The 23,397-nt window shown below is 60.4% G+C and overlaps 1 protein-coding gene across 1 annotated transcript in view; it reads left to right on the forward strand.

Moving 5' to 3' along the window:
• Nucleotides 1–22,616, forward strand: part of MRC2 (mannose receptor C-type 2) — a 31,407-nt gene extending 8,791 nt beyond the window's left edge. The window contains exons 2-30 of the mRNA XM_074849682.1: nucleotides 3,249–3,647; nucleotides 3,911–4,084; nucleotides 4,297–4,461; nucleotides 4,636–4,749; nucleotides 5,506–5,649; nucleotides 6,177–6,365; nucleotides 7,566–7,720; nucleotides 7,994–8,101; nucleotides 10,465–10,580; nucleotides 10,718–10,866; nucleotides 10,989–11,206; nucleotides 11,444–11,586; nucleotides 11,996–12,098; nucleotides 12,215–12,353; nucleotides 13,167–13,202; nucleotides 13,532–13,692; nucleotides 13,995–14,062; nucleotides 14,749–14,849; nucleotides 14,969–15,114; nucleotides 15,960–16,074; nucleotides 16,157–16,320; nucleotides 16,526–16,634; nucleotides 17,064–17,302; nucleotides 17,391–17,559; nucleotides 17,766–17,915; nucleotides 18,204–18,323; nucleotides 18,676–18,855; nucleotides 19,265–19,291; nucleotides 19,811–22,616. Of these exons, the coding sequence (XP_074705783.1) occupies nucleotides 3,249–3,647; nucleotides 3,911–4,084; nucleotides 4,297–4,461; nucleotides 4,636–4,749; nucleotides 5,506–5,649; nucleotides 6,177–6,365; nucleotides 7,566–7,720; nucleotides 7,994–8,101; nucleotides 10,465–10,580; nucleotides 10,718–10,866; nucleotides 10,989–11,206; nucleotides 11,444–11,586; nucleotides 11,996–12,098; nucleotides 12,215–12,353; nucleotides 13,167–13,202; nucleotides 13,532–13,692; nucleotides 13,995–14,062; nucleotides 14,749–14,849; nucleotides 14,969–15,114; nucleotides 15,960–16,074; nucleotides 16,157–16,320; nucleotides 16,526–16,634; nucleotides 17,064–17,302; nucleotides 17,391–17,559; nucleotides 17,766–17,915; nucleotides 18,204–18,323; nucleotides 18,676–18,855; nucleotides 19,265–19,291; nucleotides 19,811–20,031 (4,322 nt within the window). The 3' untranslated portion in view covers nucleotides 20,032–22,616. The remainder of the gene's footprint in view (nucleotides 1–3,248; nucleotides 3,648–3,910; nucleotides 4,085–4,296; nucleotides 4,462–4,635; nucleotides 4,750–5,505; nucleotides 5,650–6,176; nucleotides 6,366–7,565; nucleotides 7,721–7,993; nucleotides 8,102–10,464; nucleotides 10,581–10,717; nucleotides 10,867–10,988; nucleotides 11,207–11,443; nucleotides 11,587–11,995; nucleotides 12,099–12,214; nucleotides 12,354–13,166; nucleotides 13,203–13,531; nucleotides 13,693–13,994; nucleotides 14,063–14,748; nucleotides 14,850–14,968; nucleotides 15,115–15,959; nucleotides 16,075–16,156; nucleotides 16,321–16,525; nucleotides 16,635–17,063; nucleotides 17,303–17,390; nucleotides 17,560–17,765; nucleotides 17,916–18,203; nucleotides 18,324–18,675; nucleotides 18,856–19,264; nucleotides 19,292–19,810) is intronic.
• The last annotated feature ends 781 nt before the right edge of the window (nucleotides 22,617–23,397 follow it).

A 23,397-nucleotide genomic window follows, 5' to 3' on the forward strand; every position in this document is an offset into this window, starting at 1 on the left:
CCGAGGAGCATTTCTGAAAGGAGTTGCCCATAGCTGTGCCATGGCTGCGGAGGGCAGTGCAGCAGAGGGGGCCCTGGAAGGGATGGGGACATTCCCAGTCCCACTGGGATGCTCCTCTAGAGCTGCCTCCTGCGAGGGCTCTGTGGGATACCAGGCTGGGAGAAGGGATTCATCGATACAAACCGTCCCCATCCCGCCCAACTTCGCATCCATCCCGCTCATCAGCAGCTGGGTGGGAGCAGGGAGAGTTTGCTCAGGCGCTTGGTTTTGGTGCTGAGCATCGTTGGTGGAGCTGGAGCCGGCTGCAGCCAGGCTGGCGCTCAGCGGCACGGTGCCTGCAGCCACGTTTTGGAGGTTTTGCTGCAAGCGTCAGCTGGGAGATGGTCAGGAAGAGCCCGGATTCAGCAGGAGCGAGGGGCACCGCACAAAAAAGGACTGGCACTCTGCTGGGGAGCTGTTTGCTCTGTAGATGTTGAAGCCCATTGGGCTCAGCCATGCCAGGGAGGCAGGGGTCAGGGAGGCTGAAAACTCCTTTCAGTGCACCAGGGGTCTGTCCAAGCACCGCTGCCAATGTCATGGACACCAACGGGGGTCAAGTCAGCCCCAAATTCCCTGTAAGTGAAAGAAAAGTGTATTTTGGGTGAAGAACAGAATGTGCTTTTGCTGGCATGTGTTGAGCTCGTGCTGGTTGTCCCCCCTGGCTCCTGCCTCCCTGGGAGCAGCTCCCTGCCGTCGCTGCACAGCGGGTTTTGCAAGGGGAGAAGATGGAAGCACTGGGGGGTGCGAGGGCTGGGCCAGTGCTAAAGCTTTCCCGTTCCTGCAGGGCTCAGCAGGGATCAGGGGGGACACACTGGGTGCTCTCTTCTGCCTGCTTCGAGCAAAGGGGCCGTGGGCTGAGCTGCCAGCAGTGCGTGGGGGCAGACCAAAACCCTTAGCCTATAATTTCCTACCTCCAGCTCTTCTCTTTTTAGAGTAAAATGATATTTTGTGCTTTTCCGGCCCCGGAGCTGCCCCATCCAGTCTGGACAGCTTCCTCTGAGCACCGTGCTGCTGCGTGGCTGCCGTGGAGCATTGCCCTTGCATGATACTGCACGGCCCCGACGTGGTGCTGAGCACTCTGACACCAACTCCCAGGGCTGCCTCTAGGGCTTTTCCAACGTGCTCTTAATTTTTTCATGCAAAGCTGGGTTAGCAGATAAGCAGAAAGGGTGTCCCATTGCTGACCCCTGCTGCCAACAGCCGCAGTGGTGCTCATGGTAGAGCAGATTTTTCTATTCCTCGTATCACAGGGCTGGCGTTTGGCTCCTTGCAAAGCACTGTGGCATCAGCCAGTGACCCAGGGAGGCCTCATCCTGCCCGAGCACTGGTACTTGGGTCAAGCAGGTCGTGACACTGATGCTGCATCACCCCAGAGGTGCTTAAAGACCCCCTCATGTCCCTGGTGCCGGAGGTGGGTTGCACCACCCACCCTGTGTGTGGGAAGGGGAGAGCGACGGGCTGGGTGATGCCATGGGTGGTGCTGGCACGGTGAGATGGGTGTTTGGGAGCGGGACGAGCTGCTCTCCTGATGTCCAGGTCAGGGTCAAGCCAGCTCCAGTTGGTGACACACCAGCACCAGTTTAAGGGACCTCAGCTTCAGCCAGCCAAAATCAGCTCCATCTGAATTTTTGCTTATTTTCTTCCTTGCTATGATTTGAAAAATATTTTCTGAGAAATTGTTTCTTCCAGTCGTTGCCTTTTTCCATTGCACGTGCGCAGAGTCTGCTCCTCGACTGCCATGCAAATGGGCTTCACTTTTGTTTATTTGACGTCTTCACTGATGTCATCTCAACTGGGGAACGGGCCCTTTACATCAGTTCTTTCTGGAGCCGGGTCGATGCTGAAGCTCTGAAATGGAATGGGGGTGTCTTTTTTCCTCCCATTTCTTTTTTCCTTTCAGGGACAAGTTGGGAAAGTTCACTGAGCCAAGATGTTTGTTGCTCGAATGTGCTGGAGCTGCCTGTAACAACATAGCTGGGGCAGGGTGAGGTTGTGGGGGAATAGGAAATGAAAACCTTTTCAGCCCAAAAAATTCATACAATGGCAAAAAACCAAAGCAAACCAAAGCTAAATATAGCGGGGCCCGTGAGTTCGCTTTGACTTCTGGTGAATGCTTGTGGTGGAAAAAAAACGGGTCGCTTTTAAAACAAACAAACAAAAAAAGACAAAAGTTGTTTTGTTGATGTGCAGCTTTAGGCAGCTTTTTGCTGGGGCCTTGGGGCAAGCGTGGAGCCCCGGCGGTGGCTTTTTAGCTTAGAAACATTCATTTGAGGAAATAAAGTATCTTTTAAAAATGACACGTCAGCTGGAGCAACGTGTCCCAGTGTAACATCCTGGGTTTACTGGTTTATACAGGGTTTGAGATGGATTCACGTGCTGGGGTGGCCTGTGGTGATGCTGGGGGTCCGGGAATTGCCCTGGGGATGCAGGGTTGGGCCATCGCAGCGGGCAGGGCCGCCGTGGGACGTGCGTGGTTGAGCTCAGCCTTCCTCCCTTCCTCAGCTGCACTAGTGCTTTATCTGCTGGCAGCGATCTCCCTCGCTCTGCTCCCGCCTCCCGACGCCTGGGTTGGGATTTCGGAGGGTCCTGACGCGACGATGTTTCATATTTGCTGGGGCCGTGCCCGCGGGAGCCGCGGCTGCGCGCAGGCGTTTTCCATCACGCCCTGTTCATGCGCTGGGAGACCTTCCCCCGAAGTTCTTGTTTGCTCTGCAGTTTTTTTTTTCACAGGTCCCCAAATACACATAAAAATGATGGATGTACTCTCCCTGCTCTGTTTTTCTCCGCCCGGAGCAGATGGCCAGTGCCGAAGCCCTTGGCATGGGTCCGGCGCCTCGTTGCGATGCCTCGGGGTGCTGCGGCTGGGCGCTGCCAGTGGGAACTCAATTTTAAATGGTGCTGATGGTGCTGTTAGAGCTGGCGAGCTCTTTGCACCAGCTCCGCTGCCCAAAAGCTGCCTGCTGGTGCTTCACGGGGATGCCACAAGGCTTCAGCCAGCTCCGGGTGCAAACACCCGTCTGTATCACCCTGCCTGGAGCCCATCACCACGAGGACGGGCATCGGGGCAAACCCTGGGGTTATTTCTGCACCCCAAGACTTAATGTGCATAGAAAGGGAGCCAGGATGCTCTGGCAAGGCTGGGGGAAATGCTTGCTAGGGTGCCGAATCCTCAGTGATGCTTTAACCCTTTCTGCCTGTTTTTTACCCAGACTCCAAAGTCTTCCTCATCTACAACACGGGCGCGCAGGGCTGCCTGGAGACGAAGGACTCGCTGGTGAGACTTGCCAAGGGCTGCAACGCCAGTGCCCTGGCCCAGCAGTGGAAATGGGTCTCACGAAATCGCCTCTTCAACGTGGGGTCCATGCAGTGCCTGGGGGTGTCGTGGCACGGGGCCAACGCCACAGCGGGGCTGCACCCCTTGGCCACCTACGAGTGCGACCGCGAGTCCGTCAACATGCGCTGGAGCTGCCGTGGCCTCGGGGAGCAGCTCTCCCAGCATCTCGGCGCCCGCCCGGGCAATTCCTCCCTGGACAGGGGTGACCAGGCGCGTGGCTCGCAGTGGAGGACGTACGGCACTGAGGAGGATCTGTGCTCCGTGCCGTACTCTGGTAAAGCCTCGTTGGGCATTAATATTATCCTGTAACACAAACCAGCCCCAAATGCGAGCTGAGGCCGTGGTGCTGCAGCAATCGGGTCCTGTCTGGGGAGCTCGGTCCCATCTTGCTGCAAAACCAGGCAGGATCTGGGTGATGGGGAGCATCCAGGCCACCCGCTAGCCCCCATGTGGGGCCAACCCGCACCGCTCACCCCAGACCTCCCTTAACTGCACCCGTAGACACAGCCTCAAGCAAGGCCTCCTCTTTTCCTGCAGAGATTTACACCATCCAAGGCAACTCGCACGGGAAGCCGTGCACCATCCCCTTCAAGTATGACAACCAGTGGTTTCACGAGTGCACCAGCACGGGTCGGGAGGACGGCCATCTCTGGTGTGCCACCACCCAGGACTATGGCAAGGACGAGCGATGGGGCTTCTGCCCCATAAAGAGTAAGTAGGGGGGACACTTCCCACAGGGAAAAGGAGAAATGCCTTGTCCATCCCTCCCAGGGCCTTTCCTGCCTTGTCCCTCCTCCCACGAGCAGCCTGCAGTGCCAGAGCAGCCCCGCTGGCTTCTCTCTTTCTGGCTTTTCTGGGTTATTGGGGGCTTTTGTAGCTGTGGATGGGGCTGCGTTGGGTGCTCACCCTGCTCATCCCCGCAGGCAACGACTGTGAGACCTTTTGGGACAAGGACCACCTCACCAACAGCTGCTACCAGTTCAACTTCCAGTCGACGCTGTCGTGGCGGGAGGCCTGGAATAGCTGCGAGCAGCAAGGGGCCAACCTGCTCAGCATCACCGAGATCCACGAGCAGACCTACATCAATGGTGAGATGATGGCAGCCTGGCTGTGCCCCTGTCCCCCTCATGTGGGGCAGAGCTGGTGGCACCACGGCTGGTGCTCTGCGTGCCCCAGGAGGTTGCTTTGGGGATGGTGACAGCCTGGGTGTTGAGCTGGGGCTGGGGGGACTGATCCTGCCACTCTGGCTGCATCGGTCCCAGGGCTGCTGACGGGGTACAGCTCCACACTCTGGATTGGGCTCAACGACCTGGACATCAACGGAGGCTGGCAGTGGTCGGACAACTCACCCCTCAAGTACCTCAACTGGGAGAGTGGTGAGACAGGGGGATCACAATGGTGATGGGGGGGTCGGGAAACAATCTGTGACCATCGGAGATGGCCCCATGGCAGGGCAGGTGGCCTGGGCTACTGTGGGGTGTCCCCTTGCTGCCTGGGGATAGAGAGCCCGTGGGGTTGCGGAGCAGCCTGGGACATGCATGGAGCTGGAGTGGGGACACACGGTGCTGGAGGGGGGGTTGTCCCTCTGCAAGCCCTTAGCAGCCCTGCGGATAACCTGGGTTGAGCTTCCTTGTTTGGAGGGTCATGGCATCCTAGCTCAGTGCTGGAGTGTGGCTGAGGAGTGCTCCCCAACTGTGGACTCCCGTCTTTAACCCTGGGGTGCTCAGGGGACAGCAGGACCCACTGTGAGGGCTGCTCTGGTCATACCCAGTGCCGTCCCCCAGCGGCACTTGTGGGGACAGTGGCACCCCAGGAGGAGGTTTGGGGACAGGCGGGAGCAGTTTAGGTCTGGTACTGTCCCCCCCCCACCCCGATTGCCATCCAACATTTCTAGGTAAAATAGTGATGCTTCAGGTCCCTGTGCGTTGAGGCACAATAAATAATCCTGGGCATGCAGGGTCATGTTTTTATTGTACAAAATAAGAAAATAAATAGGTCTTTACTGGTGTTGGAGCAGGGAGAGCTGCACCCTGCCGGCCCCTGCCCTCGCGTGGTGCCCTGCCTGCGTGGGCAGCGTTGGTGGCTCTGCTCTAGCACCTCAGCAGCATGTCCCCCCTCACCCCACTTTCCAGACCAGCCTGACAACCCCAGCGAAGAGAACTGCGGGGTGATCCGCACCGAGTCGTCTGGGGGGTGGCAGAACCGCGACTGTGGCATCGCCCTCCCCTACGTCTGCAAGAAGAAGCCCAATGCCACTGCCGACCCCTTCCTGACGGGTGAGCAGGGGGGTCAGCAGCCCCGTATCCTGGCTGGGTGTGCTCCCATCCCGGCATGGTCCAGAGCAGCCCGTGGAGATGCCCGTGGCGCCCCCAGCTTGCCGGTGTCCTGGCTGTGCAGAGCAGTGGTTTTGCTCCCCAAGGTTACCTAGATTTGGAAAAGGTCCTCCCCAAGGCGCATCCCCCAAGAAGCGCTGGGTGCAGTTACAGGTTGGGTGGTGGTGGGGAAATCAAGAGGAGCGGGAGGTCCCCCGTGGTCCCCAGGGGACAGGGTGCCCTCAGCTCTGCTCTGCTATTGCTCCTCCGCAAACAAAAGGGATTATTTTTGTCCCTGGAGCTGTAAAGCCACTGCTGCCTGCACCTTGCTATTGCATGTTAAGTTTTGGCCATAGCCTTCCCACCGCCACTTTGGCTTGGTCTCCTGAGCACTCTGTGGGACTGTGGTTCCCTCCCCATGGTCCCCTCCCTCTCAAGGAGGGGGTTGGAGAGTGGGACAGGAGCCCTCAGGCTGCCTCGTGTCCTGCCAGACTCGTGGTCGGAGGTGAAGGTGGACTGTGAGCCCAGCTGGCAGCCCTTCCAGTCCAACTGCTACCGTCTGGTGGGAGAGAAGAAGAGCTGGCAGGAGGCAAAGAAGACCTGTCTGCGGAGCGGGGGGGACCTGGTCAGCATCCACACCCTCTCCGAGCTGGAGTTCGTCACCAAGCAGATCAAGCAAGGTAAGGGGGAGCCCGCTGTGTCAGCAGCACCCATCCTGTGCGATTTTGGGGTCCATGGGAAGGTCAATTCTGTGTCATGGAGGCTGCAAAACTGAATTAATTTGTGGCTGTGAAGGGAATGGAGACCCCAGGCTGGGAGGGGATGTGTTGCTTGGAGGAGCCTGTGCCCTGGGTGCATCCTCCATCCAGCAAATGCAAAAGCTGTTCCTGGGAGCCTGCAGCTGGGAATGGCACTAGTCTCAGTTGGTTAAGGTAGAAAAAGATGGGAGAAAAAAAGTCCTGCTGGGCTTGCTGGAGGAGGCTGCACCTCTTCCTGCTAAATCTGCCCAGGACATGAACATTCCCCGCAGCCGGTCAAGTGAAGGGGGAACGCCTGCCTACAGCATCCCAGGTTTCTCTTTCCACTTCTGGCTTCACCCAGGTGTAACTGGGTTGAAGTTTCGCACATTGGGATGTGTCGGAGCTGTGATGGTACTTGGGAATTTTCAGGGGGAGCACCTGTGCCACCATCCTCCAGACCTCGCTTGTGCCACCCCCTCGTTGGGGTCACCCTTGGCTTGGGTTTTGCTGTTCCCGTATGAGTGCAGCCTCTCTGGCCCAGTTCCATACTCCCGCGAGCCCACAGCCTGACTCTGCTCCACAGGGGAAGGGCCTGGCAGCAAAATCTGCTGTGGGGACATGGCCCAGGCTTCAGCGGGGACCGGGGAGGGGCTGGGGGCTGAAGAGCGTTAATGCTGAGGGAGGCAGGAGCTGTAGGAGGGTGGAGGAAGGAGGGGGACATGCCAGCACCCCCAGGCTGGGAGTGGGATGGGATGGGATGGGATGGGATGGGATGGGATGGGATGGGATGGGATGGGATGGGGGGTGGTGGTTGAAAACCATTAGCTCACGGACCTGAGCCTGCGGGTCCAGACTTCTACCATTCTGCTGCTGCCAGCACTTCTCTGAAAACGGCTGGCAAATATCGCTGTGTTCCTCCCTCTGTGGGTCTGTCCTTGTGGGCAGGAGCTGCTCTGCCCTGCCCTGCCCTGCCCACTCCTGTTTGCTGGCACCACGGGGGTTAGAGGCTGAGCCCTGCCATGGGGTTTCAGCCGGTGCTTTGCACGGTCCCATCATGGGGGCTCCTGTCACGGGGTGGGTTTCTGCAAGGTTTCAGCCAGGCAGAGAGAGTTTCACCCCCCAACCCTCCTGTCTTGGCAGACGTGGAGGAGCTCTGGATTGGCCTAAATGACCTCAAGCTGCAGATGAACTTCGAGTGGTCGGATGGGACGCCCGTGAGGTTCACGTACTGGCACCCCTTCGAGCCCAACAACTTCCGTGACAGCCTGGAAGATTGCGTGACCATCTGGGGACCGGTGAGAGCCCGCGGCGGGGGGCTCATCCTGCACCTCCACAGCAAGCACTGCAGCATCCTTGTGGCCGGGGAGGGGGTGCCTCCGGGAGCATCTCCAACTGGGACTCAACCTGGCTCATCCCAGCTGTTGGGATGGGAGGGATCCAGCACAGCATCCTTGGGGATTTGATGTAGGGAAGGACAGTCCGTGGACCCAAGGTGGGGATGGATGGGCTGGGAGATTTCCCCAGGCTGTTGGAATAGGCTCAATCCTGCTCTTCTCCCCGCTGTGCAGGAAGGGAGGTGGAATGACAGCCCGTGCAACCAGACCCTGCCTTCCATCTGCAAAAAACCCGGTCGGGTGAGCCAGGAGAAGGAGGAGGATGACCACGGGTGCCGAAAGGTGAGGGGAGACCTGGGGCGGGAGGTGGCTCTGACAGCTCCATGGCTCTGCCTGATGCTCAGCCCTTCAGGGTCGTGGGGAGCCTCTCCCCAAAAACCATTTCAGGGAGCTCCGATGAGCAGCACCCAGAGCTGTGGGTTGGTGCCTGGAGGCTGCTGCTGAGCCCCTCACTTCCATGGTTGCATGAGGCCACGGGAAGAAACTGGGACAAAATGCATGTCTCCATGGTCCAAGATCCTCCCCCTTGGGCTGGCTTGGTTGCCAACATGGACATTCTTTTTTTTTTTTTTTTTTTTTTTTCCCCCCCTTGCCTCTCTCTGTGCCAAAACCTGGCAGCAAAGCTGCTCCACGTGGGAGCCCGGCGGGGCAGAGGCAGCTGCCGGCCCTGTGCCTCGGCGCGATGGCTGGCTGCCTTCTCTGGGCAGGATACGGGTGTGCTGGGGACACGGCCACCAAACTGGCGGGTTCTCACCCAGACCACGCTCTGCCTCAGTTTCCCCGGCTGTTGAGCAGGGCTGAGGCTGCCCCGTTCCCACGCTTGCTGGGAAGTCGCTTTTGTGCCTCTTTGCAAAGTCTTCGGGCGGCGAGGAGCCTGGCATCGCCGCCACTCTTGAACATCTCCCAGCGTTTCAAGGCAAGCCAGCGCGTGCTCGCACTCGGACTAGCAAGCAGCCCCTCTGGGCCAGCTCCCAGAGGTGCTGCCGGGCTCCTCCCAGGTCTTTACCCCATTGCAGCAGCTTGGCTCAGGGGGAGCGCGGCATCCAGGCGAGCTGGCACGCCAGGCCGGAGTCAGGGGGCTGCCAGCCAGAGCCAGAGGAGCCCCAGTGTCGGCAGGCGGTGAGGACAAGGCCCTCGGTGGCAATGTGCCACTGCCACCCTGTCCGCTTGTCCCCGCAGCAATCCTGAGGACTAATAGGGTATCCCCATGTGAATTTAACTCCCTCCTGCCTCTCCAGCCACAGCTTTACCCTGGCCCTGGGTGCTCAGCAGAGACACACTCGCTGGGAAACAAACTGAGAGTGATAAATGAACCGAGGAAGGAGCTTTTCCCATCCTTCCTCCCCCTCCTCGTCCTCAGTGGGGCCACTTGCTACCCAGATGCAGAGACTGATACTGAGGTGGCAGCATCTCACTCCAAGGATCAGCCCTGGTCCTCTCCGCCCACCGTGCTGGTTTTCCTTGGTGGCTTTGCTGCTTTTTCTCCCTCTTTCCAAACCCCCTTTATTTGCGGAACAGCCTTAAAGGAAGCAATGGGGGATGGAGGTTTGGACAATGGGAAAGGCAGAGCTGGAGAGGGATGCAGGGGCACACCGGGATCGGGGAGCTGGAGGCAGCAGTTGGGGTTGATGGTCCCATCCTGGTCCCTTTTGGGATGACAGGAGGTTGCTGTGGTGCTCAGTGCGTGGGAGAGCACCCATGTGATTTTAGTGATGCTGAGGCCCAGGGCTGGTTGGGGACCCCTCTGGGGACATCAGGACCCCTCTGGGGACATCGGGGAGCTGCACTGTCCCATGCCGGGCCCCTTTTCCTGCTGTTCCCAGCAGGACCCAGCTGGTGGGCCCATACCTGGGTTTGCTAACTTTGCGGAAAGGCTGCAGGAGGTGGAATGTGGGAAAAAAAATGGAATTTGGGGTCATTTTCTTCTTGATCTCCCAAAGCTGCCCTCCTGCTTGCCTCCCCACCATGCTGATGATGTTGCAGATGACATGTGTACCTCACCAGCATTCCAGTGCCTGGGGGACCCAGGGGTAAAACCCCGGTGATGCTTCCTACCGTGCCAGGGGCTCCCTGAGCCTGGGGCCCCTTTCCTCCCCAGCTGAGCCCCTTCACCCTTCCAACCCCGGCTTCATGTGTGTGTCCCCTCTCAGGGGTGAGCCCCCCTGTCACTCCCCGCGTGGCCACCAGCCCTGGGGCTGCCCCACTCCCTGCTCTGGCAGAAAACAGGAGCTATTGTGTCTCTGGCCCTGGAGTGGCTCCAACATCAACAAGGCGGGGGATTAAAGCAAGCTGCGGTGGGACTAGCTCTGGATTTGGCCCCGCGGCGTATAGAGGAGGATTGTGTTCCCCTCCCCACGCCTCGGCCAGGGATGGACGTCGGCAGGAAGAGCCATTTCCCTGGCTTTGAAGCTGCCTGTGTGTTTGTTTTCATTGCAGCCATGTCCTCTGGGGCTGGGGGCTTGTTAGAGCTCAGAGCTGAGCGGGGTCAAGCCGGGGCAGCCGGGGGCAGGAGACCTCCCAGGAGAAGGCAGAGGTGGTGGCAGGGGACGTGGGATGTTGCTTTCGCCGCCCTGGCTTTGCTCCTGTCCTTCTGGGGAGGGCTGGGGTGAGCAGTGGCGAATGTCCCCCTTGTCACCCGTCCCCAGGGCTGGAAGTGGCACAGCCCCTCCTGCTTCTGGCTGGGGGAGGACCGCGTCCCCTACAGCGATGCCCGTAAGATGTGTTCTGACTACGGCTCCACGCTGGTCACCATCACCAACAGGTGAGTCCCACGCCGGCGCTGCTGGGTTTACCCCAAAACGAGCCCCCCGAGGCGGGGTGTGACCCCACAAGGGCCAGAGCATCGCGGGCTGCTTGGCCCCTCAGCTCGCAGCATCCCCCACTCTCGCCGCCCCTCAGGTTCGAGCAGGCGTATGTCAGCAGCCTCATCTACAGCTGGGACGGGGAGTATTTTTGGACAGCGCTGCAGGACATCAATGAGACGGGCGCTTTCCGTTGGCTGAGCGGCGATGAGGTTATGTACACCCACTGGAACCGCGACCAGCCCGGTAAGAGGGCAGCCGCGGGCGGGATGGGGACGTCCCCTCCGTGCAGGGTGGGTGCTGGCTCTGCCTCCCGGCACGGTCCGACCCTAAGGCTGGCATCCTCCCCGCTCCCGTGAGCGCTCCAGGTTACAACAAGGGTGGCTGCGTGGCCCTGGCCACCGGCAGCTCCATGGGGCTGTGGGAGGTGAAGAACTGCAGCACCTTCAAGGCCAAGTACATCTGCCGGCAGAACCTGGGCACCCCGGTGAACCCTGAACTGCCCGGTCCCTACCCCACGCCCAGCCTCACCGCCGCCTGCCCCCCGGGATGGAGCTCCGACTCCAAGCTCCGTCACTGCTACAAGGTAAGGGGTGCTTGGGGGCTTGCCCTGCCCGTTGTGGGGGTGCATGTGCCTCCCCACCGGTGCAGGGAGGGTGGAGGAGCGTGTTTGGTGCTTGCAGAGGGCAGCCCCGACCCCACGAGCCGAGTTCAGGCAGAGTGGTGACTGTGCCCTGAGCTGCTGCTGCCTGCGGGGTGGGGACGATGCTCTGTGCCTCTCCCAGTGCTGAGCCCCCTCCGCTGCCGGATTCTCCTTCCCCAGGTGTTCAGCTTTGAAAAACTGCAAGAGAAGAAGACGTGGATCGCGGCGCAGGAGTTTTGCCGGGAGCTGGGGGCCCAGCTGCTCAGCCTGGGCAGCTATGAGGAAGAGCACTTCGTCGCCAACACCCTCAACAAGATTTTTGGGTGAGAGGCCGGCTGTGCCAGCGTGTGTCCTGCTGCCCGAGTGTGCTTGGCACGAGCCTGCACCCCTCCCCGTGCTCTGGCACATGTGGGTGGGTGGACGGGGCACGGACGTGGCTCTCTGAGCACGAACTTGTGCGCAGAAGATGCGTTGGTTGGTGTGGCTACACCGAAGAGGAGATGCGGGAGAAGTGCAGGAAATCCGGTGTAATTTGGGGACGGAGTTTGGGCTCTAAACTCTTTCAGCCCTGAGCCAGCATGCCGGTTATCCGAGCTCTGATGTTGGGTGTTGCGGGGGCAGCAGGCTTTGAAAACAAACAAAAATGGCCAGATTATAAATATGTATATAAATACAAAACCCTCTGTTTTGGAGGGGGGTTGTGGTCTCACCTTTCCCCCTGGTTCCCCGCAGGGAGTCGGAGCCAGACCTCCACGAGCAGCACTGGTTCTGGATCGGCCTGAACCGGCGGGACCCCGCGGGGGACAGGAGCTGGAGGTGGAGCGACGGGCTGGGGGTGAGTCCAGAGCGGGGAGTTTGGCAAGGTGACCCTGCTTGGCATGTACGGTGCAGGTGGGGCAGATCCAGCGCTGGTGGAAATGCCCAACACCGCCCATCTCTCTCAACCCCCAGTTTTTCTACCGCAACTTTGACCGCAGTAACTACGATGACGATGACATCCGGACCTGCGCGGTGCTGGACCTGGCCTCCCTGCAGTGGATGCCGATGCAGTGCGAAGCCCAGCTGGACTGGATCTGCAAACTGCCCAAAGGTACCCGGCAAAGACACCCCCAAACCCTTCAGCTCCAAATAACCTGGCCACACCTTGATTCCTGGGTTCAGTTTTGGGCCCCTCACTCCCAAAAGGCCATTGAATGACTCGAGCGTGTCCAGAGAAGGGCAACGGAGCTGGTGCAGGGTCTGGAGCACAGGTCTGATGGGGAGCGGCTGAGGGAACTGGGGGGGTTTAGTCTGGAGAAGAGGAGGCTGAGGGGAGACCTCATGGCCCTCTACAGCTCCCTGAAAGGAGGGTGCAGAGAGGGGGGATGAGTCTCTTGAGCCAAGGAACCAGCGGCAGGACAAGAGGGAATGGCCTCAAGCTGCGCCAGGGCAGGGTCAGACTGGCTCTTAGGAAGGATTTCTTTGCAGAAGGGGTTGTTGGGCGTTGGAATGGGCTGCCCAGGGCAGGGGGGAGTCCCCATCCCTGGAGGGGTTGAAGAGTCGGGTTGACCCAGCGCTGAGGGATCTGGTGGAGTTGGGAACGGTCAGGGTGAGGTTCATGGTTGGACTGGAGGAGCTTCAAGGGCTTTTCCAACCGAGATGATTCTGTGATTCTGGCAGAGGATGGGCTGTGGGATGGTGGAGCGGGTGCAGGGGGACCCTCTGTCACCTCCCTTCCAAAGGTTGCACTTTTATGGGAGGATGAGTCCTAATTCAGGGGCTGGGAGAGGTGGGAGAGGTGCTGTCTGGGGGGATTTGGGAGGGCATCTTGCCCTGGGAGCCCACCAGCCTTTTGCAGGCAAGCATCAGCGGGAGCATCCCAGCCCTGCGTCCCGCTGACAGCCTCTCCTTGCCCTTTCGCCAGGTGCCGACGTGAAGGAGCCGGAGATCACGACCCAGGGTGCGTTGGCCGTGGCCGCGTGTCCGTTTGGCGCAGACCGTTCTCCCCGGGCACCTGCCACCCCATCACCTGCACGAGCAGCGCTTTTCCCCGCAGGACGTCCTGCAGTGTTACCCGGGGGAGGAGGGATCCTGCGTAGGGCTGTAGGAGGGAGGGGAGCCCAGGCACACACAATGTGCCTCTGGGGCTGCCGGCAGGGACCAGGCAGGATGAGGCCCCTCAGCTGCAGGAGAGGGGCAAAATCAAAGCAGCCCAACCCACGGGGGACTGAGGGGCAGGGTGGCGGGGGGGTGGCACAGCCACAATGTGACACCAGTCCCTGCCTGCAGGCAGCAAAGAGTGGGTGAAGTACCAGGAGGCTGAGTACAAGTTCTTCGAGCACCACTCGACGTGGGTGCAGGCGCAGCGCATCTGCAGCTGGTTCCAGGCGGAGCTGGCGTCGGTGCACGGCGAGGCCGAGCTGCGCTTCCTGGGCCAGAACCTGAAGAAGGTACCAGGGGGACGGGGACTCCCTGGGTGTCGATGGGCTGCGCTGCCTCCCCGGGCTGCTCCCTCTCTGGCTTCTTTCATCCTTTACCAGAGGGACATTATCTGGGGACAGCCGGGCTCTGCTGGGGTCATGATGGGTCTTGTGGGGTGGTGGCAGGTCCCGGTGCCTGGGTGTGTGTTTGGGACTCAGCAGGGTGATGCTTTTTGCCCCGGGGCAATCTGCAGGGGGGTTGCCTGGTCCCCGTGCCCAGGATGGTGGCAGTTGTCCCCAAGGACATGCTGACGTCCTCTCTGGGCTTGCAGTTCTCCAGGGGCCAGGAGCAGCACTGGTGGATCGGGCTGCACACCTACGAGAACGACGGGAGGTTCAAGTAAGTCAGAGATGGAGCCACCACGGCCCTGCGTGTCCCCGTGCCACCGTCCCCAGCTCTCAGAGTACTGTGGCTCAGTGCCTGCGTCTCGGGGGATCTCATTCTGGTGAAGGATCGGGAGCACATGTCGTATGAGGAGTGGAGCCCAGGAGGCTGAGGGAACTGGGGTTGTTTAGTTTGGAGAAGAGGAGACTGAGGGGAGAACTAATGGCCCTCTACAACTCCCTGAAAGGAGGGTGCAGAGAGCTGGGGATGAGTCTCTTTAACCAAGTAATGAGCGACAAGACAAGAGGTAATGGCCTCAAGTTGCTCCAGGGAAGGTTTAGACTGGATATTAGGAAGTATTTCTTTACAGAACAGGTTGTTGGGCGTTGGAATGGGCTGCCCAGGGAGGTGGTGGAGTCCCCATCCCTGGAGGTGTTCAAGAGGCGGGTTGACATAGCACTGAGGGATCTGGTGTAGTTGGGATCTGTCAGTGCTGGGTTAACGGTTGGACTAGATGATCTTCAAGGTCCTTTCCAACCTAGATGATTCTGTGATTCTATGATTCTATCCTGGGGTGCTGGGATGGAAGTTCCTCACCCAGCAGTGGACAGTGGGTGGGGCATGGTCCCAGTAAGGGTGTGCAACTGGTCCCATTCACCAGTCACTGCTCAGCCTCCTGCTCCTGCCGGTGCCTTTCCCAGGTGGTCCGATGGGTCCCTCCTCAACTTTGTCTCCTGGGCACCGGGCAAGCCCCGGCCCATCAACAAGGACAAGAAGTGCGTGTACATGACGGCGAGCAGAGGTGAGGGGCAGGATCCAGTCGTGCTGGGGCTCGGGAGGGGCTGGGGCCACAGGCTGAGCAGAGACACCCCTACCCCAGCGCAGCGGCGGGGGTCATGCCTGGCCTGTCCCTCCCTGCAGAGGACTGGGGGGACCAGAAGTGCATGACGGCGCTGCCCTACATCTGCAAGCGGAGCAACGGGACGGCCGCGAAGCCTTCCCTCCCACCGCTGCCCGCTCCGGCAAGCGGGGGCTGTCCCCGTGGCTGGTTTCCCTTCCTCAGCAAGGTACGGAGAGGGGACGGTCACCCCCTGGCCTTCCACCAGCCCCGCTGAGGTGGGGAGGGGGGGCTGGGAAATGGCAGGGTGGGGAGGGATGCGCGCACGTCTTTTGGGGGAAATGTGGGAGGGTGAGTGCACAGGGATGCTGGGCAAGGTGGGAGGGGGGGTGGATGCAGGAGGTGGTGAGGGCGCGTGCACATGGATGCTGGGAGACTGTGCATGGCTACAGGCTTGGGGAGGGGTGGCTGGAGCTGTCTGGAAGAAAAGGATCTGGGGGTTCTAATTGACAAGCAGCTGAATATGAGCCAGCAGTGTGCCCAGGTGGCCAAGAAAGCCAACGGCATCCTGGCTTGTATTATAAATAGTGTGACCAGCAGAAGTAGGGAGGTGACAGTCCCCCTGTGCTCTGCACTGGTGAGGCCACACCTGGAGTGTTGTGTCCAGTTTTGGGCACCTCAATACGAGAGAGATCTCGAGGGGCTGGAGCGAGGGCAGAGGAGGGCAACGAGGCTGGTGAAGGGCCTGGAGAATAAATCCTGTGAGGAGAGATTGAAGGAGCTGGGACTGTTCAGTGTGAGGAGGAGAAGGCTGAGGGGAGACCTCATCACTCTACAGCTCCCTGAAAGGACGTTGTAGAGAGGTTGGTGCTGGTCTCTTCTCCCAGGTGATTAGTGACAGAACAAGAGGGAACGGCTTTAAACTGCAACAGGGGAGGGTGCAGGAGGGGTTGGGGGGCCGGCAGGCAGGAGGGTGCAAAGGGGAGAAGGACCGTTGAGGCAGAATGGGGCTGCAGAGGGTGGGTGAGGGGGTGACTACACCCCCTGACCCGCCCTGTGCCCCCACCTGTGCAGTGTTTCAGCTTCAACGGCCACGACAAAGCTGAGATAGTGAAGTGGCCAGAGGCGAAGCAGGCGTGCGAGAGCCAGGGCGCTGTCCTGGCCACCATCGCCAGCCCCCTGGAGCAGGGTAGGTCCCCCCGGCCCCCACCGGCCCCGCTGGCTGGGGACCTGCCAGGGCTGGTCCTCAGCGCCGCACTCCTTGCTTGCAGCTTTCATCACGTCCATGCTGCCCAACATCTCCTTCGACCTCTGGATCGGCCTCCACGATGCCCAGCGGGAGTTCCAGTGGGTGGAGGGCGAGCCGCTGCGGCACGTGAGCTGGGCGCCTGGCGAGCCCTCGGGCTGCAGTGCCTCCAGCCCCCGCGACAAGCCGGTGGGTGAGACCCCCCCAGAGCATCCCCCATCCCCTGCGAAGGTCTCAGCCCTGTGTCCCACCATGAGGGTGGGAGGTTTTAGCGTGCCAGGGTGGCTCTCCAAGGGCAGAGCAGGATCCGGCTGTGCAGGGTGGGGGTCCCTGGCATGGGGGGGTGTCCATGGGGGTGGGCTGGCAACGCTGACCTTGCGGCTTGGCTGTGCAGACCAACTGCGTGGTGGTGTGGCATGGCTCACCCCCCCACTTCACGGGGCGCTGGGATGACCGGAGCTGCCTGGAGGAGAAGCACGGCTACATCTGCCAACGGAGCATAGGTAGGGGGGGGACGAGGGGGACAGCCCCAGCTTGCTGGGGACCTGCCACCACCCCCCCAGTGCCCCATGCTGCGGTGGGGCTGTGGCTGGGGAGCTGGGGGCAATCGGCTCAGCTTGGGGGGAGCTTGGGGTGCTGGAGGAGCTTGGGGAGACAGGCTTGACTCAGGGAGGGGGAGTCCCTGGTCCCAGCCGTTTGTGGGGCAACCCCAAACCTGTGCACGCCAGCCTGGCTCGGTGTGTCCTGTGGGGATGGGCATCCTGACAGGTGGGGGTGGCAGTGGGGTGTCACTGCTCGTCATCTCTGGGGACATGGCCTCTGCACCCTCCCAGGGATACCCCGGCTTGGGGGGGGGATGGATGAGGGGGTGACCACCTCTGGAAGCGGGAGCATCCTCTGTGCCCTCTGACCGTGTCTCTTTGCTCCCCCAGACCCGTCCCTGAGCCCCGCGCGGACGCCGTACCCCCCCTCGCCCACCGGCACCCTCTTTTACCACAACAGCACTTACCGCATCCTGCAGAAACCCCTCAGGTGGCACGAGGCGCTGCTGCTCTGTGAGACCCTCAACGCCACCCTGGCCACCATCCCCGACCCCTACAGCCAGGCTTTCCTCACCCAGGCCGTCAGCAGCCTGCGGGCTCCGCTCTGGATCGGGTTGGCCAACGACGAGGTGAGGAAAGGGGGCAGGCACCTGGGGCAGGGGTCCCCAGGGGGTCACGGCAGCACCCCCCCAGCTTCTCCTCCCATTGGTTCTCCAGGGAGGCCGGAGCTACTCATGGCTGACGGAGGAGAACCTCTTCTACGCCAACTGGCAGGACGGGGAGCCCCAGCAGGTCGCCGGCTGCTCCTACATGGACGCAGACGGGACCTGGCGCACGGCCGGCTGCGACACCAAGCTGCAGGGGGGCATCTGCCAGCTCCGAGCAGGTGCTGCCCCAGGGAGGGGGGCGGCACGGGGGCTTGGTGCAGGGTGGACCAGGTGGGGAGCAACCAAGGGTTGGAGGTGGCCTCCCACCAGGGACCTTCTGGAGCTCTGTGCGCATGCTTGTGGGGCTGAGTGCCCCAATGTGCTGTGGGACCCTGACACCGTGTGCCCCTCCACCCACCCCCAATGCACCATGTGCCCCCCCCAGGTGCCCCCCGCACGCACAAGTGGAGCTACAGTGGCAGCTGTCCCAAATCACTGGAGGACTCGTCCTGGATCCCCTTCCGGGACCACTGCTACACCTTCCACATGGAGATCACCCTGGGGCAGAAGGACGCCATGAGGAGGTGCCAGAAAGGTACGGGGGGGGCTGTGGTGACAAAGAGGGGTGATGTGCCCTGGGAAATGGAAGAGGGCGGGGTCCCCAGGATGCCTGTGGGTGCAGCAGAGCACCCTTGAATGGAACCCCTGTCCCTGGACCCCTGTCCAGCCTTGGTCAGGCATCATCTCCATGCTGTTACATCTTGGAGTTCCCCAGCTACCACGTGGTTCACGGGTGGTTCCTCAGCTTTGTTCCCTTGGGCACTGCTGCTCCCGAGCTCCCTCCTCTGAGCTCTGGGCTCTTCCCTGACACTTTCCTCTGCAGTTGGCGGCGCGGTGTTGTCCATCCAGGACGAGATGGAGAACGTCTTCGTGTGGGAACATCTCCAGGCGTACGAGGGCCCGTCCAAGGGTGCTTGGCTGGGCATGACCTTCAACCCCAAAGGTACGAGGAAGGAGTGAGGTTTCAGATATTCCCCCTGGCACTGCCATGAATTCCCACCAGGTCTGTGGTGAGCAGAGGAAGCCCTTGGTGGTGGCACCAGTGTGGGGGGCTCATGCCATGGTGTGACCAGGATCCCCAGTGCCTCAGGCCGTGCTGGATGTGCCATCTGTGTCCTCCTCTGGCTTGGTGGGGTGGGAGTGATGGCTTTGAAGCCCAGAGCCTCCTCCAAGATTCAGGAAGGTGGTCTGCAGGCCCTGGTTCCTCTCTATCACACCTCCCTGTGCTTTCTGAACTGGGGCAAAGATGGGGCGTCCCCTTCAGCCTCCCCAGACCTAATTCTTCCATTTCCCAGGAGGCACCTTGGTTTGGCATGACAACACTGCCGTGAACTACTCCAACTGGGGCCAGCACGACACGGGGCCCAGCATGCTCAGCCAGAACAGCTGCTACTGGATCCAGAGCAGCAACGGCGTCTGGCGCCTGGGCTCCTGCACCAACGTCACCATGGGGGTCATCTGCAAGATCCCCCGAGGTAGGGGCCCCCTGTCCTGCCCGAGGCTCCTGGGCTGATGTGGGGTGAGCTGGGGGTCTGGACAGGGTGCTGCAGAGCAGAGCTGCGTCACGCTGGCAGCATCAGCCACACATTTTGGGCAATTCAAGTGTTAGAGGGGTTGTAGGGGCCAGTGCTGGGGTCTGTAGGTACCGACTGGGCTCAGTGGTGGGCTGTGCATGTCTCAGTGGCTGGGTCAGCACCCTGGGGCAGGATGAGGCTGGGGGGGCCGTGGTGGAGCAGAACCAGAGGACCCCACAGCTGAGCATCTCCCAGCATCCGTGCGGTGTGGCGCTGGGAGCAGCAGAGGATGTGGGGCTGGTGGTGCTGGTGCTGGGAAGAGGGGAGGGAGCGGTGGCTGCGCACTCATCTCTCTGTGTTGCCATTACAGTGGAGGAGAGCAGCTTTTCCAGGGCAGGTGAGTGGCACCGTCAGCCTGGGCACAGTACCAGGACCAGGAACTGGTGCTGGGAGGCCGTGCTGCAGCCCAGCTTGTATTAATAAGCAAAGAAATGGTGTTTGCAGGTGGGAAATCCCATTTCCAGATGGCTTTGGCCCTGGGTTGGGCCTCCCCAGCAGCAGGAGCCACCCCTCCATGGAGGAGTGTGTCCGGCCAGCCCCTTGCTGGGCTCTCCTGCCCTTGCCGGCGCTGCCGGGCCAGGCTGGGGGATGGCCACCACATCTGCCGGTGGGATCCCAGAGATCCAGCCCAGGCAGCTGCCAGATGTTCACACACATCAGGAGTGACCCAGAGAGGCTGCCCAGCCCCAGGAGCTCTGCCATGGGCAGGATGTCCCCAACAGACCAGAGCAGGCTCCGGTCCTGTCCTGCCCCAGAGCCCCCCGTCTGCTGGAGACCCACCAGCCAAAGCCCGTCTTGCAGGGTGATGGTGGAGGATGGCAGGCTGCCTTTCACCGGCCTTTTCTGCTCCCCGCAGCTCTGCCAGAGAACACGACGGCCATCGCGGTGGTGGTGCTGTCAACGCTGGCGCTGTGCGCCATGCTGGGCATCGCCGTCTACCTGTACAAGCGTCGGCGGAGCGCGGAGCGGGGCGCCTTCGAGAGCGCCCGCTACAGCCGCACCACCTCCAACCCCAGCGAATCCGCCGAGAAGAACATCCTGGTGTCGGACATGGAGATGAACGAGCAGCAAGACTAACGGCAGGGGGGACGCTGGGGACGGGGACCTGGGGAGGGGGGAGGATGGAGAGCATCACACACACTATCCCCACGGCGCGCGGGGCAGGGGCGGCAGCGGGACCGTTGCAGCAGGGCAGGGAGAGGGGCTGGGGTCGGGGTTGGGGTCCGGCCAGGTGGGTGAGCAGGGGGAGCTGGGGTCCCTCCTGCCCCGGGGGTCGTTGCCACCACCTCCAGGCTTGTCCCCAGCTGCCAGGAGTTTGCCTGCAGCAGCCGTGGAGGCAGTTTCAGGGCTAAAATGTTTCGAGGAAAGTTGCCCCCCCAGTTCAAGAGCTTTTCGGCGGTGTGAACAGGCTCCGAGACACCTTCCCCTTGGGAGAAGGCAAGTGTGGGTGTTCAGGGCCCTGCGGCGGGCTCGTTCCCCCCAGGAACCGAGCTGGTGTCGGAGAAGACATCCTCCTGGGCAAGAGGTCTCTAAAGCCCGATCTACCTCCCCTCCGTGCCCAGCGGCGAGGGCCCTGCCAGCCCCCCATTCCCTCCACCGTGCTGCTCCTCTCCCCCTCCTCGGCCTCGTCCCCCACCTCCAGCAGAAAGCAGCGGAGACGCCGTCGCAGCAATCTGAGCGTGGACCCCCCCCCCCCCGGCATCAGCGATGGGATCCCCTCTCCTCCCCGGCACATCCCTCGGGCTGCGGCTGCGCCCCCCAGGCTGGCAGCCAGAGCCTGCCCCGTTTTCTGTTTCCTTTGGTGTGTGTGTCCCCCCAAATAACTGCACGGGGTAGCACCGGAGCAAACGGCTGGCCAGGCCCCTCTCCGGTGGGAGCACCCTCGGCACCCCAGGCTCCGCGGGAGGAGCTGGGTGCCGTGGCACAAGGCGCTGCCGGGGAGCGGGGCCACCCTCTGTCCCTTGCCGGGCAGGGACGGCACGGGGCTGGGGTCACTTGCTGCTGGCTGCCTTGTCCAGGCCAGAAGGACGAGCGTCAGGGCTGTAGGGTGGGAGCGATTTGGAAGCTTTGGTGGTTATCTTGAAAGTTGGGTGGTTTGGTTTTTTTTTTTTTAAGGAAACGATAGCTTTTTTGCTATACTGTATTGAGTGCGTGCTGAATATATACGTTCTTTCACACAGCTGGCTGGGGTGTTTGTGGTTGCCTGTTTTATGTAGAGGAGGAGGAGGAGGAGGAAGGCGATGCAGGGCTAAGCCCCTGCCTGGCTTTTGAGCTGTGCAGAAGGAGCGGGGGTGCCCTGGGGCTGAGCCATCCTCTTCCCTCAGCTTCCTCCAGCAGCATCCCCGGTGCCAGGGTCAGGACAGAGGATGCCTGGAGACAGCCAGAGACATTCGGGCCCCGAGGGGGTTTCCCTGCTGGGAATGGGACCCAAAGAGCCCCTTAGACCTCTGAAGTGGGGCGGCACAGCCCCTACAAGAGACATTGCATTTAGCCCTCTGCCTCCGAGGCTCGAGTTTTTTTTTTTTTTGTTGTTGTGACAACAATGGGAACTAGCTAATTTTTGTTACTCTCCTTTTTGACACCTGTGTGGATTTTAAAATCTGTTAATTCACTTAAGCTGGACATTAAGTGTTTAAGAAACTGTTGGGGGGTGGGATGGGGGAACAAGGGATCATTGGGGTTTTGTTTACTTTTTGGCAATGTCCAAAAGCCGCCACAACGTTTCAGGGCGAGCAAGAATCTGGAGTGCACGGAGCTGCCCCGGCTCCATTTCTCTCTCTTGGCTTTCTCTGCATTTATTTTCTGAGGTCCTTTCTGGTTTGGAGCTGTTGGTTTTGTCCGTGAGCCCATGGCTTCCTGACATGGATGATGGATCCTGAAAAGCCAAGTGTGAATTCCTTCTGGATGCGGTGGCATCCCTGTTGCAGGGATGCTTGGAATAGCAGGGGGGATGCTGGGCTGGAAGCTGTGCTGCTGGTGGGGACGGAGGTCTGGGATTAACTCCTGGATGAGCAGAGCTGTTCGGATGTCCTAAAAACGAAGGTTGAGGTCAGGATTGGTGGGAAGGAGTGGGCGAGGAGTGGTGCTGAGGTCGAGGGGTGCAGCTGGGCAGGGTTGGGGCTCGGTTAGAGAAGTGCATGAGACCCTGGGCAGGGTGGGCGCGGGGAAGCGCTGGGGGTACAGCTGGGACGGTGGTGAGTTACTGCTGCCAGAGGAGAGCTCGTGCCAGGAGAGGCTCAGCGTGCCGGGGGTCAGGAAGGAGGTCCTGTCGGCATGCAGGAGGCATCGCGCCTGGCTTTCACACAGCCCTACCTGGGAACACCTTGTAAAAGTTTCTTTTTCTTTTTTTTTTTCTCCTTGATTTGTTCTCTTTCCTCCTTCTCCTTTGCTTTCCAGAAAAGAAATCTGTACAGTCTAGGGGAAATTCTGTATGAGAAGAGTTTTGTCAGCTGTTGGCAGTGATCAGGATTACGGGAAAAACACATATATGGTTAAGTGGTATCTCCTATCGCCATTAGAATAATGTGAAGAATTGCTTAAAAGGACCCTGTCAATTATATATATATATATATAATATATATATATAGTTTTGCATTTTTTTACTCTCTGTGGTTTGTAAGATCCTTTTAGAAGCTTGGAAATAAAATTTCCTTCCCCACCTATTTTCTCCCTTTTTTTTTTCTTTCCTTTTAATTGGGAAAAACAAAAGTTGTCTTTCCCTGTGTCCCTAACTAGTAGCTAATTACACCTACCTGTCTCTAGCGAAGGAGGCTCAAAGGCCGCCCAGGTGAGGGGGGGTGTTGTATTAATTCCTGGCATTGCTTGGCCGTGTGTCCCGTGGGTATGGTGGCTCTCCACCGCTGGTTGTGCGAAAGAATCAGCTGGAGGGAGAAGATGAAGGAGAATGGACAACATTTACTTGTGGACGACTCCCAAGTTTGAGGAAGATGTCAGATTGAGCGGGGACCTTGGAAACGCACTGAAATTTCTGTCTCTCACCAAGGGTGGGGAGGTGGGGCTGTAGTCCAGCTGAACCTGCTCCGTCCTGTAGCTTGTGTGGGAGCGGTGAACAGTGGACGTGACTGCAGCAGCACCAGCGGCGCTGGCCGGGCTGCAGCATCCCTGGGCGCTGCTGGAGGAAGGCTGCAGGGCTGAGCTGTCCCAGAGCTGTCACACAAGAGCACTTCTCCTGAAGCAGCGAGATCGGCAGCGTCCCGCTGGCCCACAGCACGGGCATCGCGGCGGGGGCAGCCGCCTGCAGCGTTTCCGCACACGAGGCTTCCCCCTGCTCGCTCTGCGTTTGCTCAGGGTGCTGATTTCTCACCTGCTTCAGGGCTTCCCCATCCCTTTGGTAGCCTGGGGCTACACGCTGATGTGGTTGGGAGAGAAGAGATTTCGACGAGGTTTCACTCAGGTTTGCTGGGGCCATTCAGTTTTGCCTTT

Source organism: Strix aluco, chromosome 24, assembly GCF_031877795.1.
Source record: "Strix aluco isolate bStrAlu1 chromosome 24, bStrAlu1.hap1, whole genome shotgun sequence".
NCBI classification, from domain to species: Eukaryota; Metazoa; Chordata; class Aves; order Strigiformes; family Strigidae; genus Strix; species Strix aluco.